The sequence below is a fragment of the Larus michahellis genome, assembly GCF_964199755.1.
Source record: "Larus michahellis chromosome W unlocalized genomic scaffold, bLarMic1.1 SUPER_W_unloc_1, whole genome shotgun sequence".
Taxonomy (NCBI): domain Eukaryota; kingdom Metazoa; phylum Chordata; class Aves; order Charadriiformes; family Laridae; genus Larus; species Larus michahellis.
This window is the reverse complement of record NW_027435888.1, coordinates 782,131-799,969: the sequence shown is the minus strand read 5'-3', so window position 1 is coordinate 799,969 and position 17,839 is coordinate 782,131. Positions and strand designations below refer to the sequence as shown.

At 56.6% G+C, this 17,839-nt stretch overlaps 1 protein-coding gene across 2 annotated transcripts; it reads right to left on the bottom strand.

The window, feature by feature from the left end:
* Positions 1-715: 715 nt before the first annotated feature.
* On the bottom strand, positions 716-6,443 carry LOC141736648 (antigen WC1.1-like). Of its 2 annotated transcripts, XM_074571196.1 has the most exons (12): positions 5,907-6,443; positions 5,353-5,679; positions 4,952-5,266; positions 4,280-4,594; positions 3,749-3,811; positions 3,350-3,664; positions 2,904-2,939; positions 2,484-2,621; positions 2,226-2,321; positions 1,708-1,791; positions 1,341-1,493; positions 716-1,017 (listed from the first exon to the last, which is right to left on the bottom strand). In XM_074571196.1, exons 4-12 carry the CDS (start codon positions 4,587-4,589, stop codon positions 842-844), a joined length of 1,371 nt encoding a protein of 456 aa, XP_074427297.1. In that variant the 5' UTR covers positions 4,590-4,594; positions 4,952-5,266; positions 5,353-5,679; positions 5,907-6,443; the 3' UTR covers positions 716-841. The 2 variants fall into 2 exon arrangements, with proteins under 2 accessions (XP_074427297.1, XP_074427298.1); XM_074571197.1 differs by lacking the exons at positions 5,353-5,679; positions 5,907-6,443 and having other exon boundaries at positions 4,952-5,352.
* Between the last annotated feature and the right edge of the window lie 11,396 nt (positions 6,444-17,839).

Sequence of the window (17,839 nt, the reverse complement as noted above, 5' to 3'; positions counted from 1 at the left end):
AACTGAGCCCATCAATGAGGATGGTGGAACCTCTGTGAGAGTGTATTTAAGAAAGGACACAAGTGCTCGAGTGGGAGAGGAGTGAGGGAAAAACAGTGTGAGAAACAGCCCTGCAAACACCAGTGTGAGTGAAGAAGGAGGGAGAGGAGGTGCTCCAGGTGCCAGAGCAGATGGTCTCCTGCAGCCTGTGGAGAATACCACAGTAGAGCAGCTATTTCCCTGCAGCCTAAGGAGAGGAGCACAGCGGAGGAGGTAATCCCTGCACTTGGTGGAGGACCCAACACTGGAGAGGTTGGATATTTCCTGAAAGAATTTCAGCTTGAGGAGAGCCCATGCTGTAGCAGTGGGCAGAGCGCCCACTTTGCATGTGGGAGATCCTGGCTTCCATCCCCAGCATCTCCAAGGGGCTTCTTCCCTGAATGCCCAGCCTCAGAGAAAGGCTGGAGCTGGAGCCTCTGGTCCTCTGCAGGCACTGTGGGCCTGCCCTGCCCAGCCAGGGTCTGGCTGTGGGGTGAGGAGGACTGTGTGCGCTGCCTCTTTGGAGCCCCCTCTCAGGAGAGAGGCGGGCAGCTGTGCTGGACCTGAGCTCAGCTCACTGCCCTGCACCACACACCCACCCGAGACATGCCCCTTCCCCACCGCCACGTCTTTGGGCTCTGGTTTCCTCCAAGCACCCTCAGGGAGACACTAAAGCACCTGGGCAGGCAAGCACAGCTCTGGCTCAAAGGCTTTTAATGAGAAACAATATGGGGGCCTCTGTGTAAAAACAGGGGAATCAAAATCGAGGAAACCCCTGGCAGATTCTGCTGCCCGTGGGAAAAGGGAGAGGGTTCCCTGGTGCTCACGGCTCTCCCAGCTGCACAGACCTCTCCTCCGCCCCCAGCTGCACTGCAGGGACGGGCTCTCCTGGCCGGGGTCTCAGGGACCGTTGTGCACTGAGCTCCGGTGTCACAGCCTCTGTGTCCTCAGGGGGATGTGCCACAGACACCTCTTCAGCATCGTCATAGCCCGTGCTCTCTGGGGACAGGGACCAGCCATCCCCCTCAGCTCCGGGGGCACCAGCACCTCTCTGGGAGAGCAGGTTTGGCCCTGCAAGAAGCAAGGCAGGCCATTGCATGTTCACCCCATGGGGTGCCTCTCCTGGGCTGTACATCACCTTCCTCCCTTCTCCTCACCAGTCCTGAGATGTTCAGCTCCCTCTCCCACCCATGGAGCCCCCAAGGAAGAACTCCTGGGGCAGGTTCCCCCATCCCAGCACGTTGGGCTCTCAGTGTGACAGCGATTCATCCAGCACCAGGGATGCCACCCCAGGAACCAGCAGCACTTTCTTTCCCTCTCACCTCCAAGGGTATCCGTGGGTCCAGATCCTTCCTCTGCCACCCTGGGCATTTCCCAGTCTTCCTGCCCAGGGGAAGGATCCTCCCCAGGGTCAGAAACCTCCCTGGCATCATCATAGCCATCAGCTGGGTCACCTCCAGGCAGGACAGGGACATCTGAAAGGAGAGGAGAGCTGGTGACAGTGAGAAGATGCGTTCTGCAGAGCAGAGGATGGGAGGATGCGCAGGGACGTGGGGCTCTGACATCGGTGTTTGCAGCCCCACAGGAGATCCCGCCCGATCTCCCAGCTCCGAGGGTGATGGTCAGTGACACTGCTGTACATCACATGTCTACAGGGAGGAGACATCCACCCCTTCCTGCCCCCATTACCTGGTGCTGACCCCGGACCATCCTCCTCCTCGCTGTCCCCGGGGTAGGGCTGCAGCTTGCTCAGGGACCCCTCTGAATAGGAGCCTGGAGAGAGGCCCAGCGGATGTCAGGGGAGTGCGCTCTGCTGACCCAGCTTGTGCTCAGTGCTGCTGGGGACGTGGGACCCACAGAGCCACGGCTGCACGAGGACGAGGGCTCAGGACTCACCCTGCTGCCCTGGGACAAAGCCCATCTCCAAGGGCCTGCCAGAGCTGCCCTGGGACAGCCCCTTCCCTCACCCCTCAGGTGTCCCCCAGGGTGCAGGGGCAGGCAGAGAGGGGCTGTCCCCAAATGGGACGCGCAGAGCAGGTGGGGAGAAAGCTTCTCTCCTGGGCCCAGGACATGGGTGCTCCCCACACAGATCCAACAGCCCCACAACCGCACAAACCATGGGTTCGGGGGCTGCAGGGGTCAACCCTGGGTGGCAGCCAGGGGAAAGAGCACTGTAGATGTGTCCTCAATGAGGGACTCACACCAACCTGAGCCGCTGAACCTTGCCTGCTTCTGCCATGCTGTGCTGGAACCGATCTCCTCGTACACGGCCTCAGGGAAGGGCTCCTGAGCTCTCTCAGAGCCTGTGGACAGAGGCAGGGCTGGCCCAGGGATGGTCAGAGAGAGGGTGGGATCCCGCAGAGAGCACACACTCTTGTCCCCCCAGCTCTGCCTCTCCCGCTCACTGACACCCCACGGCACTCCTGGCCTTGCCAGCAGGCATCTTCCCCTGGGAAGGGACCCACCTCTGCGCCCAGCCCTGGCGCTTCGCACTTGCCCGGCCAGGAGGGCCAGGAGCAGGCAGACAAGGGCTCCCAGGATGATGCACATGATGACGGGCAATGAGACTCTCCCGCTGCCGGTCAGACGGCCCCGGGTGGGATCTGCATGGCAGGAACACAGAAAGGGCAGCACCAGGCCTGGGAGAGGTGAGGGGCTGGCACACCCCAGTCCTGACCCCCATTACATACCAGGTTTCAGGGATAAGGGATGGGTAAGCTCCCACCTGGCTGGGTGAATGACAGCCCTCCCCAGCCTCCCGCCCCACCGCTACCCCGCTGCCTCCTCCTGGGAGTTTCACAGCCCAGCAAGGAGCCCCTTCCCTCCGGCTGTGGGTCACAGCCTGGCCCCAAGAAGACCCAGCACTGGTGGGGAGGACGGGTTACCTGCTGGAGGGGTTGGTGCTGCCGTCCTGGGTGCATCTGCAGAGGAGGAGAAGGAGAGCTGGGCTGAGAGGGTGGGGGTGCAGGTACCAGGGAGCCTCCTCTCTGACACCCCGTGTGTGTGTGTGTGTGTGCGCACGTGTGCATGTGCAGACATCCCTGCCACATCCCACCCAAATCGCCCCTCCTGCACGACTGGTGAGCATGGCCAGGAAGGAGCGCAGGGCCCAGTGCAGGGACAGAGCCGGCAGCCCGGGAGATGCCCCTGGGGGCTGCAGGGCCCTGCGGGCAGAAGCTGGAGGACACCCAGCCCCACAGAAGCTGCTGCCCACTCGGCAAAAGGCTCTCCTGCTCTGCAGGGATGGCCTTGCTCTCAGGAGCTCTGGAGCCATGATGGCAGGCAATGGGGAAAAGGGCTCCCTGTGAGGTGTCGCAGCCCTGCCGCTCACCTGAGCAGTTCACGGCCGCGTCCTCCTTATGGCGGCAGGCACCGCTGTCCCCAGGCCGGGCCCAGCAGTCCTGCAGAGATGGCTCTGTCCCCCGGCACTCCACCTGCTCCAGCCAGATGGGGCCGCTCCCCTCCCCAGATGCAGCCTCGGCCAGGGCAGACACCGCAGGGCCACAGCCCAGCTGCCTGCATGCCACCTCGGCATCCCGCATGTCCCAAGAGTCATCACACACCGTCCCCCAGGAGCCGCGGTGCCACACCTCCACTCGGCCGGAGCACCCCTTCTCCCCTCCCACGGCACGAATCTTCTCCCTGTCTGGAGAAGGCAGAGAGCTCCCAGGGCCGCGGGACAGCAGGCAGAGCCCTGCCAGGCGAGAGGGGCATGCAGAGGAGCAGCTACCTGTGCAGCTCGGGGTGCTGGGGCACGCAGCCATTGGGGCCGGGGGCGTTTCTGGCTGACTCCCTGCAGAGGGAAACGCTGTGGTGAAGGGGCTGCTGCAGGGGGGGCGTGCAGCAGAGAGCGGGGCTCAGCTCAGCTCGTGCCACCCACCCATGGCAGCAGCTGAACCCCAGTCCTTCGGGGGACACACACTCGGCAACGTGGGGGACCCTGACTGCTCAGCCCCAAAGGGACCCTGGGTCACAGAGCAGCAGGAGGGTGTCCATGGAAGGGACACTCCTCAGAGCCCTGGCTGTTCCCTTCTGGGACCTTGCCTCGAGAAACCTCTGCCTCAACCAGGCGAAGCTGGGAGCCCGGCTGGCAACCACTGGTGAATGTGTGGGGCTCCAGGAGAGGAAGTCCCATTTTTGGTACCAGCAGCAGCAGCGTCTGGCTTGGAAACAAAAGGCCCCTGCAGGCCCAGGTATTTGTCCATGCCCAGCCAGGAGCAGGAACGCAGGGGATGCTGGTGCCCGGCTAGCTCAGAATTACCCTTGCAGGTGATGTGGGTCTCCTCTCGCAGGTCGTCGCATGACTGCGGGTGCCAGGGAGCGGAGGGACACTGCCAGAAGGAGCTGTTTCTCTCCCCACACTCCACACGATCCAGCCAGGCCGTGCCAGACAGCCTGCCGTAGGGCCGTTGTGTTTCCAGGGACCCTCTGTCCCCGCAGCCCAGCTCCTTGCATGCCAGCGACACAGTTTCAGGAGTCATGGAGTTGGAGCAAACGCTCCCCCACGTCCCATTGTAGAAAACCTGCAGGCGCCCGGAGCAGTTGGTGCCCTTCTCCAGCCTCAGGGCCATGAACTCTGGGAGGAAAGGCAGCGAGGGGGAACAGGCTGGGCTGGGGCTGGGGGAGCAGGGACACCCCTGCACCCGCCAGGCCCTCAGACAGGCAAAGGCACGTCCAGCAAGTCCCCCTTGCACCCACGGACAGAGAAATGTCCCTGATGGACAGACACCCCTGCCCTCCCTGCTGACCGTCAGGGACAGCAGAGCTCCCCAGGGACCCCCGGTGGGACTGAGGGTACCTGTGCAATGGTGTCCCCACGGTGGCCTTTGTCAGGGGCTCAGAGCTGGCCAGGAACAGCCTCGGCCGTGTCCGGCTCTCCCCTCGTCCCGGCCTGCCTGGGCACTGGGCTCCCACCACAGCTCCCGGCACACACCTGAGCAGACGACTCCTGCGTCCTCTTTGTGCCCGCAGTCGTGCTGCCCCCAGGACCCTGCCGGGCAGTCCCAGAGAGCAGCTTCAGCCCCGGAGCAGTTCACGCTCTCCAGCCAGATCTGAGCGGAGCCTTCCCCGAACCGAGCGGAGCCAACCGCCTCCAGCGCCCCTCCGCAGCCCAGCTGGTGGCAAACGACGGCAGCATCAGACAGGTCCCAGCCGTCATCGCAGACGCTCCCCCAGCTGCCCTGGTAGTAGATCTCCACTCTCCCAGCGCAGCGCCCAGGCCCGTTCACCAGCCGCACCTGACGGCTCCCTGTAGCAGGAGGAAACCCCGGCTGCCGTCAAGGGCTGGCTACCCACCCAGCCCAGAGCCTGGGGGGGCCGTGCAGTGCCACTCACCCCAGCAAACGACCCCCACGTCCTCGGCAATCCCTGCTTCCAGCGCACTCTCAGGCAGGGAGGTGTTGCAGAGGGTCAGGTTGGCCTCGTGCCCTGCACACCGCACCCCGCGCAGCCCCACGGGACCCGTCCCTCTCTGAGCCTTCGGGGGGTTGTAGGCTGCCTCTGCCTCTCCGCACTGCAGCTGCCGGCACACCACGCTGGCCTCCTGCACGTCCCACTGCTCATCCAGGACTCTGCCCCACGTCCTGTGCTGGAAGATCTCCACTCACCCGTCACACGGGCTCCCTCCACCCACCAGCCGCAGGGATGCGAAGCGAGCTGGGCCTGGGGAGAGCAGCCATGACACAGCCCTTGGCGGCGTCGGGGAGCCCGTCAGCCTACAGCATGTCTCCAGGCTCTGGCACCCTTGCAGGAGGGCCTTGGAGCTCGCCTGCCTGCTGCCAGCCCTCTGTGGGGAGCTTCTGAGCCAGAGCCTTGCACTGCCACAGGGTCCCCTGCTTTGGGAGCATTTAAGAGGAAAACAGAGTAACCGAGTGTTTTCCTGCACTCACCTGAGCATATGACAGCAGCGTCGTTCTCATGGGAGCACGGCGAGGCCCCCAGGGCAGTCACTGGGCACTCTCCCAGGTGGGCTTCAGTCCCGTCACAGTGGAAGGAGTCTCTCCAGACAGGGCCGCTTCCTCTCCCAAAATGCCCTCCTTTAGGAATGGACTCAGCGAACCCGCAGTTGAGGTGACGGCAGAGAACGTGGGCGTCCAAGAGGTCCCAGCGGGAGGCACAGAGGGTGCCCCAGGTCCCCTGCACATGGACCTCCACCCTCCCCTCACACGCCGTGCTGCCGTTCACCAGCCTGAACCCTGTGAACTCTGGACAGAGAAGGATGAGACAGGGCAGACTTGTGCTTTTGCTGCCTTGGGTGGTGGAGTAGAGGGCAAATAGACACCCTGCCTTTCTCCTCCTTCTGCACCATTTTAGGGCTGCAGACAAACATTCAAGGTCAGGTCTAACGGGGCTCTGAGCAACCTGATCTAGTTGAAGAGGTCCCTGCTGGTTGCAGGCAAGTTGGACTAGATGACATTGAGAGGTCCCTTCCAACCCAGACCATCCTATGGTTCTGTGATCACCCCTTCTGTCCTCACACCCAGCACAGCACAGTCCCGTCCCTGCTCCCCCATCATCGGCACACCCGCGGTGGTAACACCCTGCCCTGAGTCCTTACGTGTGCAGGTGACACCGGCAGCATTCGCGTGGGTGCAGGGCTGGTCCCTGGGGGACCCCGTGGGGCAGGAGCTGAGAAGGGATTCATTCCCCACACACTGCAGCTCTCTGTCCCACATGGGACCAGCCCCTTCTCCAAAGTGAGCTGCCCCAGGGACAGACAGGGCTGTGCCACACTGCAACTCTCTGTAGACCACGTCGGCAGCTTTGGGACCAAAGTCGGAGTCACAGACAGTTTTCCACTCGTTCCTATCACGGATCTCCACTCGTCCTGAGCAGGGGTTGTTCCCTCCAACCAGCCGGACAAATCCTGGAGTAACCAAAGAACCCTGTGAGTTCCCACAGCCCTCTGGCAGTTACATACCCATGTCCCACCTGGCCTGCAAGGTGGCCACAGGCAAAGAGCCCCACGACCCCCCCAGCAGCTCCCAGTGCGTGCTGATGGCACAGATATACCAGGGACACCCTGCTCCTCTGCCCAAGGACAGGGCTTTTTCCCTTTGAGCAGCCCCTTTGCTTTGGTTGAGGGACTTGTGTCTGCCAGGAGGCACAACCCAAAAGCCACTGGCCACTCTGCACCCTTCTCTGGGGCTGTGGGTGGCCGCGTGAGCAGCTCTCGGTGCCTCTGGCACAGGGGAACCTGGCCCTCAGCAATGCCAGACAGGTGCTGGCTGAATTGGAGAAGAAAGACGAGAACCAACAAAAAATGCGGGGCATTGAGGGGGATTCATCTCCCAGCCCCAGGCACCAACTGAGGGTGGGATGAACCATCTTGGGGCCCAGCAGTGGGTGAACCCCACTGGTCTTTCCTCAGGGACCAGGGACACCAGCAATGACAGTCCCAGCTCGGCAGCGTGACCAGCAACACAGGACCCTGCCCTGGCAGCCGTTCATTGCTCCCTGAGGGCACAGCCAGGTCCCTTCTCCTGTCCCAGTCCCAAAGGTGGGGAAGAGATTGGCTCCTTACCTGAGCATGTCACTCCAGCATCCTCATCATGACCACAGTAGCTTTGACCCCATCCATTGTGTCTACAGTCAGACAGGGCCGACTCTCTGCCGTGACACTCAACATCATCCATCCAAATGGGGCCAGATCCTGGCCCAAAATGTCCATACTAAGAGCTTCATGAGCAGACCCACAGCCCAGCTGCTTACAAACCACTGCAGCATCATTCATGTCCCAGGAGTCATCACACACGGTCCCCCACTGGCCCTGGTGTTTCACCTCCACTCTCCCAGCACAGCGTCCGCCGCCATTCTCCAGTCTCACCTCTGCAGCCCCTTCAACCACCGAGATGGGACTGGTCAGGAGAGCACCGAGTCCCAGAGTGCAGGTCTGAGGTCCCCCTTGCCTGTCACAGGCACCAGGATGGGAGCCCTCTCCCCTCCAGGCTCTCCCTGGGGATGTGTGGGCGTCCCCCCACTCCCCATGGGCTGTGCAGGCTGGGGGTGCTAACTCCAGACCCGCTGGGCCATTTTCTGTCCCACAGCCCTCAGCACTTCCTCCCACCTCAAAGGGCCCCTGCCCATGCCCACCCAAAACCTGTATCGCCAGGCCGTGCTCAGGGCACCTGCTCCTCCCCAGCCAAGCACCCCTTAACAGCATCATGGAGACACCCGCTCCCACCCAGATGGACACAGGCAAAGGCACAGGGTCCATAGACCTGAGCTCCTTCTGACCCTCATATCAGCGGCACTTGGAAAGAAGCCCTCTTCCCAAAGGGCTCTTGATGACCCCACTTGTACCCGATGGCCCTGGGCTGTGGGAAAAGGGAGCCGGCACTTACCTCTGCAGAGCTGCACCCAGAGGAGCAGCCACAGCACCCGAGGGGACAGGAGTCCCTCCATTCCCATCCTGAGCCTCCTGCCCTGCTGGCACAGCCCTGCTCTTCCCCACTCCCTGTCACAGCTCCTGGGGACTCACGGGGACGTCGATGATGGGAGGGTGATATATCTCTGCAGATGCCGACCCAGCTGCGGAAGGAGCCAATCGAAGCAGCAGCACCTTTTTAGACGTTATCGGGAGCTACCTCCCCTCCGATACAGCCCAGCCCGCCAATGAACTTCTCCAGCGCCGTTCATGACCATATATGAGGGACATATATGTCCCGCTGCCGGTGTCATGGTCGATGTGGTGGCGGATCATCATGGGACAAGCTGGGTGTGCAGGGGAATTTGGTTAGTCACCCCTTGCACCCTGCTGTGGGCCTGGAAGCACTGAGCATCTCCTGCGCTGGGCTCATCCAAGAAGCCATGAGGCAAGTGTCCAGCTGCCCCCAAGCTGCGGTGACCATAGAGCGGGGACTGCACCAGGGTCTGTGTCAGGATGGGGAGGAAACAGCCCCTGCCCCTGCCACGGACCTCACTGTGCTGGGAGCAGCAGCTGGGAGAGGTCTTCATCCAGGGCAAGAGCTCCATCCCAGGAGTGTTGGCTTGTCCGTCCCTCCCTGCAGACCCCCACAGTGAGTCCCTCGCAGGAGCCGGAGCTGGATCATGTCCCTGCCCTGGCAGCAGACAGGAAGCCCGGAGGCTCAGACGTGTCCCTGACTCTCAGTGTGTCACCCAGGGGCCGTTATTCCCCGCGGGCGGAGCAGGAGCTGGAGCCTGCAGGTGCACAAACCACAGCCCACGTGGCCTCGCCGCGCTCCCCCCGCTCCCCCCGCAGCGCCCGGGCAGGAAGTCTGTGGTTTCCTCCTGGCGCCGTGCCCAGGCACATCCCTGGGGTGCCCCCGAGCCACCCCCACCCCAACTGCTCCAGCCAGGGCCGCAGGGGCTGCTCCTTCGGCCTCGCAGACACGGGGACGGGCAGCTCCCGTCCCCCATCATGCCCCTGTCATGCACACGGCCGCTCTGCACCGAGCCCCACGGGCACGGGGTGACATCGGTGACGTGACCTCACACCCTTCCTACTGCCAAAGCTGTGTGTTCGTGGGTTATACTGACGGTGACCTCACACTCTCCTACTTCTGCTGCCGTGTGCTCATGAGTGGTACCGACAGTGACCTCACGTCCCTCCTGCTGCCACCACCGTGTGCTCAGGGGTTACAGTGACCATGACCTCACACCCTCCTGCTGCTGCTGCTGCGTGCTCAGGAGTCCCACTGTCACAAGTGTGTGTGTGTGTTGTGTACAGGCTTCTGATGACGATGGTTCTTCCAAAAAGCCATATTGGGGTGGGATCCAAGTATTATTTTAATGGCATCAGAAGCGGCCACGCAAGCCATATGCCTGCTCCTTCCCAAAAGCTACACAGGCAGCGGTGAAATCACAAGAGCGACATTCACAAGCCACGTTCCTGCTCCTGGCCTATCAGGTATTCAGACACCAATGACCTCACAAACACCTACATAAACTACTGCTTGGCTCCCAACCTGTCATCTACTCGGGCACCCGTGACACCACAACACCCTGCACCACCCATGTTCCTGCTCCTGCCCTACCAGGTACGCGGGCAGCAGTGACTTCACCAGCTCCTACACAACCCATGGGCCTCTTCCTGGCCTGTCAGCTCAGCGGTCACAGGTGACCTTGCAAACACCTACACAAGATGGGGGCTTAGTCCTGGCCTACCAGCTTCTCAGGCACCTGGGACCTCAAAACACCCAACACAAGACATGTTTCTCCTGGGCTCCTCAGGCACCAGTGACATCGCAGAGACATCCACAAGCCAGGTGACAGCTCCTGGCCTCTCGTCTGTGCAGGCACCAGTGACCTCACAGGCACCTACACGAGCTGTGCACCTGGGCCTGCCTTATCAGCTGCTCAGCCAAGAGTGACATCCCAAGGACAAGCCCGAGCCACGTGTCTCCTATCAGCTACACCAGCATCAGTGACCTCACCAGCCCCTACAGGAGCCCTGGCCTTGCTCCTGCTCTATCAGCTACTCAGGCACCAGAGACCTGACCCCCACATCTCCCCCTGCTTGCTGTCTGCTCACCTCTGAGATACGACTCCTCACAAGCTCCTACACAGACCAGAAGCCTCCTCTTGGCCTGTTGGCTACTCAGGCAGCAGCTCCTCACAAGCACAGACCAACCTATTTGCTGCGTGCTCGTCTTTTGGGGGGACCCAAGCCAGTACTGACCCCCCTCTCCATCACTTGCTCACCCCTCCTAGAAGGGGGCCGTAGCCCCTGGGCATGTTCCAGCGTGTCCGTGCCCCACCACCTTTCGGGCACCCCTCCGCCCTCTTGAATTCCCCCCAGCCCACCCTGTCAGGGCTTGTTCTGCAGCCTGGTAAAGTGGGGGACCCCCACCGGGCCTTTTCCTTCTGCTTCCGTTCACATTTAAACTCTAATTCTTCACTACACTAAATCTTATTGAAGAAGGATTTATCCAATTCAAAACTATGATTTTATGACTATTAATTCAATTTCTATAGCTTCCCCGGTATGCAGATCTGGACACTTCTCCTTGAAAGACTTCAAGATGTTTCTGTTGGCCAAATCCCAGCGTTTCTCCAGCTGCCCCTGGACTCAAGCTCCATTTGGTCAGCTGTTAATGTTTGTGTGCAGATGGTCACCCTGATGCTTGTTCCCCAGGGCTCGGTATTGGGGCCAGTTCACTTTAAGATCTTTATCAATGATCTGGATGAGGGGATCGAGTGCACCCTCAGTAAGTTTGCAGATGACACCAAGTTGGGTCGGAGTGTCGATCTGCTTGAGGGTAGGAACACACTGCAGAGGGATCTGGATAAGCTGGATTGATGGTCCAAGACCAATGGTGTGAGGTTCAAGAAGGCCAAGTGCCGGGTCCTGTACTTGGGTCACACGAACCCCATGCAGCGTTACAAGCGTGGGGAGGAGTGGCTGGAGAGCTGCCCTGCAGGAAAGAACCTGGGGGTGTTGGTCGACTGCCAGCTGAATATGAGCCAGCAGTGTGCCCAGGTGGCCAAGAAGGCCAACAGCATCCTGGCCTGTATCAGGAACAGTGTGGTGAGCCAGAGTAGGGAAGTGATCGTCCCCCTGTACTTGGCACTGGTGAGGCCCCACCTGGAGTACTGTGTCCAGTTTTGGGCCCCTCACCACAAAAAAAGACATTGAGGTGCTGGAGCAGGTCCAGAGAAGGGCTAAGGAGGTGGTGAGGGATTTCGAGGATAAATTTTATGAGGAGTGGCTGAAGGAGCTGGGATTGTTTAGCCTGGAGAAATGGAGGCTGAGGATATTTGGAAAAAATTTTTACACTGAAGCTGTTATTAAGCATTGGAACAGGCTGCCCAGAAAGTGGTTGAGGCACCACCTCTGGAGGTATTTAAAAAATGGGCAGACATAGTGCTTAGAGCTATGGTTTAGTGATGGCTTTTGTCAGAGTTAGGTTGATGGCTGGACTAGGTGATCTGAAAGGTCCCTCCTGTTGCATGAAAAGGGGCAAAGCGGTTTTGGCAGAAGATAAACCCCCTTGTGTTCTAACACTCCTCACTGAGGTGGGGGACCAGGTGCGGCTGGGTTTAAATTCGGAGTGATGCCCAATCCAGCACTATCAGTCCAATTGTGTTTAATATGTATTAAACTGTTACAATTTGGACACACTGATAGTGGGCTGCACCTTCAGTCTAGTCGTGCTCCTGAACCAGCACAGCCAGTCTCCAGTCTTTGGTTGCGTTCAGTGAGAAACCAAAACGACCAGCTACTGAAACAGCGCAGTTTATTTAAACAACAGGTATATAGGATTGTCGGTGATAAATACACTGTCTGCAAAGCACGTGCAAATAACGATATTGTCAAATATAGAAAAGGCACAATGAAGTTATATGCAATACAGCCTGGCTATAAATGTAGGAGAGAGATTCTCTACAGAGATTTCTAAGTTTCCCGAGGAAACACTCGGTATGATCTAAGTCTTACCCAAAGGCGTCCCTATGGCGGGGAAGAAAGGCTCAGCCAGTCGACTGGTCCCGGAAGTTAGTGATGGAATTCTCCTGACTTGTTCGCGATGGTGTCTTCCCCGATATCCCCCCTCTCTCGGGCTATTTTTATAGTATTTATTTTATCTTCAAAGTGGAGTTTGAGTGACTTTAGTCATAAATACGTCATGATTGGTGTACTCAAGGAGGAGTGGTTGCACCTTGGGGGCGGGTAGCCTCTGGGATGGAGGTGTGTTTCAGTACGTTGTAATGAGCAAAGTTCGCACAAAGGACAAAATTTCATCAAAATTTGATGAAATGTTGGCTCAGGTAGTGAGTAGGCCACTTATCTGTTTCGTAGTAAGCAAGTAGGCAGGTTGTCTGTTCCGTAGTACTATCTCGTTCCCATATCTGCTATTCATCACAAGGCAAGGCCACGGAACAATAATATAAGATGGGCAGACATAGTGCTTAGAGATATGGTGTAGTGATGGGTTTTGTCAGAGTTAGGTTGATGGTTGGACTAGGTGATCTGAAAGGTCCCTCCCAAGCAAGACAATTCTATGATTCTATTAACGTTTCGTTCCCTTTTCCACTCTTCTTCCACTCTCAAGTTCTTCTCTTGGATCATTCTCATCTCCTCCGATACAAAGAGCCAATTCTTTTTGACCGTTTCCTTGTTGGCCATTCCCTTGGTGTTTCTGAGATGGTGCCAGTGGCACTTTCCACCTTCCTCATGACGTCCATTACACTAGTAACCCCTTTTCTTACCTCTGCTGTCCTACAGCTACTCAAGTTGTCTTGTTAGAGGAACCACGACTCAACATGAGCCATCTGCACATGCAATTTAAATGCTGACGTGCTGGAGCTTCAGTGCACAGGGACCTTGAGACACCTGGGGATGTGGCCAAGGGAAACCTCCTCAAGCTTTTAAAGGAGAAAGGGCAAAGTGGGAGAGGACGAGGTGAGGAGTGAGTCTGAGGAGAGGGGCCTGGGCACTTTGAGGGATGCCATATGAGCCTCTGGTAAAGGCTCAGCACCATTAAGGCCAGCTGCATACGGGGTGGTGTTAGTAGGACTGTGGCCATCCAGACAAGGGGAGTTATTGTCCCCCTCAATTCAGCACTGGTGTGGCCACATCTGCCCTCATAGTATCCCAGAATGGTTTTGGTTTGAAGGGGCCTTGAAAGGTCATCTTGTCCAATCCCTGTTTTTTAGGGACATCTGCGATCAGGATGCTGAAAGCCCCGCCCTACCTGACCCTGAACACCGCCAACGATGGGGAATCCACAACTTTTCTGGGCAACATTTTCCAGTGTCTCACCACCCTCATTAGTGAAAAATTTCTTCCCTTATGTCCAGTCTAAATCCACCCTCCTTCAGCGTAAAGCCATTGCCCCGTGTCCTGTCATTACTGGCCCTGGTAAAATCTCTCTCTCTCTCTCTTCTAAGCCTCCCTCATGCATTGAAAGGCTGAAAGAAAGTCTCCTTGGAACTTTTTTGTTTCCATCTTCAACAACTTCAACTCTCTCAGCTTTTCTTCCTAGGAGAGGTCTTCCGGCCCTCCAATGATTGTTGGTGATCCATCTCTTGACCCGCTCTAACAGCTTTAGGCGTGAGGCATGTGGTGAGGGTTTCAGCTTTGGCGTTGATGTTCAGGGAAGGGCTACAGATGAGAGCTGCAGGTGACGGATTAGGGTTAGGGTCCAGGCAAAGGCTTAGGGGGAGCTGCGTCGTGCCGAGTCTGAGGGGCAAGAGTGTGGAAGGCACTCAGCGTGTATGGGCCCTGGTGGTGAGCAGAGGGAAAGCTCATGTGGTGATGACCAAAAGCATCCCCATTGCAATGAGCTGGGGATTAGCACTGGGCCCCTTGGCTTGACAGGGCACGTCCAGGGGGCTACAGCACACAGGATGTCTCTGCCTCCTTTCTTTGTCACCCTGAAATCACTGCCTCTGGTTTTCGGGTCTAACAAGCCCCCAGGGAGGCACGCTTCAATTTCCTGAAGCAGCTTTGTCACCCACAGCCCTCAGCAGACCCTGCTGAACCTCCAAGGCTCTTTATTCCTGCCAGGGCCCTCCACACTGCGTGACTTTCTCCTGGGAACTTGTTAACGTGAAGGAACTGTAATGACTTTAGTCTTGCATCTCAATTCACCGTATGGTTTCAAGGGGACTTTGAGGAGAGACTGTCTCCAAGGAAGAGTTTTGCTAGAGTTTGCTGGAGAAGAAAAGTTTTGTTTAACAAGCACATAATGTAACATGGGCAGGGACATCGCTAGAGACATGAGTTGGTGACAAGGCTCTGGGATGGAAATTTGGCCAAGAATAAGGCAAAGTTTACTTAATCTGCCACACTGTCTCTTTAGCCAACTCACTAACTGTGCGTACATTTAGAATTTGCTATCAATCTCTCCAATGTGTTTCTTTCATGTTGATGGTTTGAGGAAGGTGGAGCTTATTGGAGGCTTGGACTTGGCATATAGTGGAGGAATGCATTGGGTTTCTTTAATTAATTGGTATCATTTTGTCCTTCTGGTTGTTCAAATTTAATAAGAATCCCTTGTCTATTTACAGCCAAGTCTGCGGGGGAATCGGGCAGGAATTGGTGCAAAGGAGCTGTGAACATTCAGCTGCAGACTCAGCGCACAAGTCTGATGTAGGAAAAGAATGCAAGTCCCAGGCAGCCCCAAGAGAAACGGTGGGGAGGAGGAGGTGGGGGGGCAAGTTGTCTGTACAGTGGGGGACCTCGAGGAGATGGCAGTTGCTACCTCTCCGGTCCTCCTTAGGAGACCCTCTGGTTCAGTATCAGTTGGAGAAAGCTGCAAGCATTTCCTCTGGAAAAAGAAAAAGACTAATGAAAAGCCCTTTCCAAATGAAAAATTACCTTTTTATTAAGTGCTTCTTGAAACCTTCCACTTTAAGTAGACTCCTGAGACCTCTCCACTGAGCTGTACCAGGCTAGAAGCCCTGAAGAAAATCATGGCAGAGCTGTGGCTCCTTAGGGCTTTCTGCACTTTAACGAGCCCCATGGGGCATTTGCTGCTGAGCCCAGGAATGCCAGATACTGAGAGGAGCTTGAACAACCTGTGCAGGAATTCAAGTCCGAAGCAAACGCCAAAGTGTCTTGGAGCATTAATTGTCCCCACTGAGGGCCATGACAGACCAAGCCTCCCCATGGATTTGTTCGAGCAGGCAACTGGAGGCTGTGATTACAGGGAGGCAAAGGCACTGTGCAGGTGGAGTTGATGCTGAGTAAAGCCTTGATGTATTTTATCCCGCCAAGCGGCCAGCCCTGGGAAGGGGGATCCTGTCCCTCACACTGGCTCAGGGCTCCTCCCGGGGCAGTGAGGTGTGGGGTGTGCAATGCCGACTGAAGGACAACGGCACCGCACCTCCCGGCCTCCCTGGGGGGTGCGAGGAAGCAGTGAGGCCCCGGTTCCATGAGATTAAGGTGTCTCCTTTCAGGCCTTGGTAGCAAAGACAACAGCCACAGCCAAGGGGACAAAGACCTGCAGGCTGTGGACACCCAACCTGTTTCCTCCCCTTGCTCCCACTGGGGCATCTCCTTGCCTTTCCTGACAGCTCTTCTTCCTCCCTGCCTGTTCCTTGTGTGAAATGTGCTTAACTGATTCGTGTCAGTGTGGAACAGTGTTAGGGCCACGGGGTGAAGTGTGACCTTTGATTGTTTTGTCTGTATGGCCGCAGACGAGACAGTGTGTCTGTCTATCGTGTCTGTGTTTTGCCAGGAGCCACCTGGTGAACATTCTAGAATACCAACTTAAACCGGTCCTGTTGTTATCTGCATAGTGACCTGTAAGGGGGGGGATACACCCATTTTTGGCAAGGGCCAACCATTTTAGAGGCAGTTATGAATATGTATTAGTATAGGAGATATAAACCAAAAATGGGGTCTGTAAGGTGTGTGTCTTGGTTGGGCAGAGACCCCCGGCACACCCAGCGCTGTTTGCTTGCCTTTGTTCCTTTAATAAATTCTAAATTCTAATTGGAATCCTGTTCATGATTAAATCATTTATCACACTTGGAACACCCAGCGTTGCGCTGATCCAGGCTCCCTCTGGGTGTCCTCAGGAGTCACAGCACTGTCCTTCATGGGACATTTCTTTCTCCTCATGTCCAGTCTCGTTGTGAATGTTGGTTTGGGATCCTGCCCAACTTTGAAGGGACAGCAATTTCAGATTTAGTAACACGGGGTTATGTTGTATGATGTTAACAATATTGATCACCTGGCAATTATCAAAATGATTTAACAAAATTTGCTATAACCACCACAGCGACTTATTGAAAGATTCAAACATGGCAAGGGTCGCCTGACACGTATGACAGTTTATATAGTTTAAATGGGAGTTATATGTAAGATACGGACTGTTTACCAAGGCCTGTAGTGACAGAAAAGGAGACAACAGTTCTAAATTGAAAAAGAGTAGATTTAGAATAGGCCTAAGGAAGAATTTTTTTCTGAAAAGGGTTGTGAGATGATGGAACAAGTTTTCCAGAGAAGTTGTGGGTGCCCCAAGGTATCGAGGATATCAGGCTATCAAAGCATGCATGAGGATAAGAGGATATGAAGATATCAAAGCGTGGATTTTCCAAGGATATCAAAGTGTAGGTTTTGTGAGGATTTCAAAAGTAGATTTCACGAGGCTTTTGAAGATTGGATTTCAGAGTAGATTTCACAGAGATCATCTGCTGACAAATGCAGACGAAGGAAAAGAGTGAGTCATTCACTACTATTGGATTCCTCCAGGTGACCAAGATCATTTGGTACCAGGAATGTACTACTTTTTGCAAAAAGAGAAACATCTTCATTATATAGGTTAACCTCTGTATCTGTTTGTGTGGGTGCAATTCAATTTAAAAAGCTCTCTTGTAAGCCTTGTGTTTGTGTGCGTGTGTGTGATTTGATTTTTGGGAGCTCATTAGAATGATGATGCCTTTGGTCATCAGCAGCTGAGGTTTCCCCCTGGTCATCATGAGGGCAGAAACACGCAAAGTGGCTACACACCCTTCCCCTCTGACCCAGCACTGCCCAGCTCACACTGAGACTTTGCCTGGACCCCAACCCTAATCCCTCACCTGCAGCTCTCATCTGTGGCCCTTCCCTGAACATGAATGCCAAAGCTGAAACCCTCATCAGATGCCTCACGCCTAAACCCAAAGCCAGCTCCCTAATCCTGTCCCTCAACACACTTCCATCTCCAACCCCTCCCCTAAGTCTTACTCATGTTTCTCAGGATGCAGAAGGAGGGCAGGGATTGTGAAGTTCTGGAGGGAAAGGCCAGGGAGATGATGAGATGTTAGGGGCAGGCAAGAGGAAGATGAAGGCAAAGGTGCCATTGCTGGTGAGTAGATTGTGATGTCATTAATGGTGGAGGAAGCTGCGTGTGAGGAGCAGCGTTATGAAGTG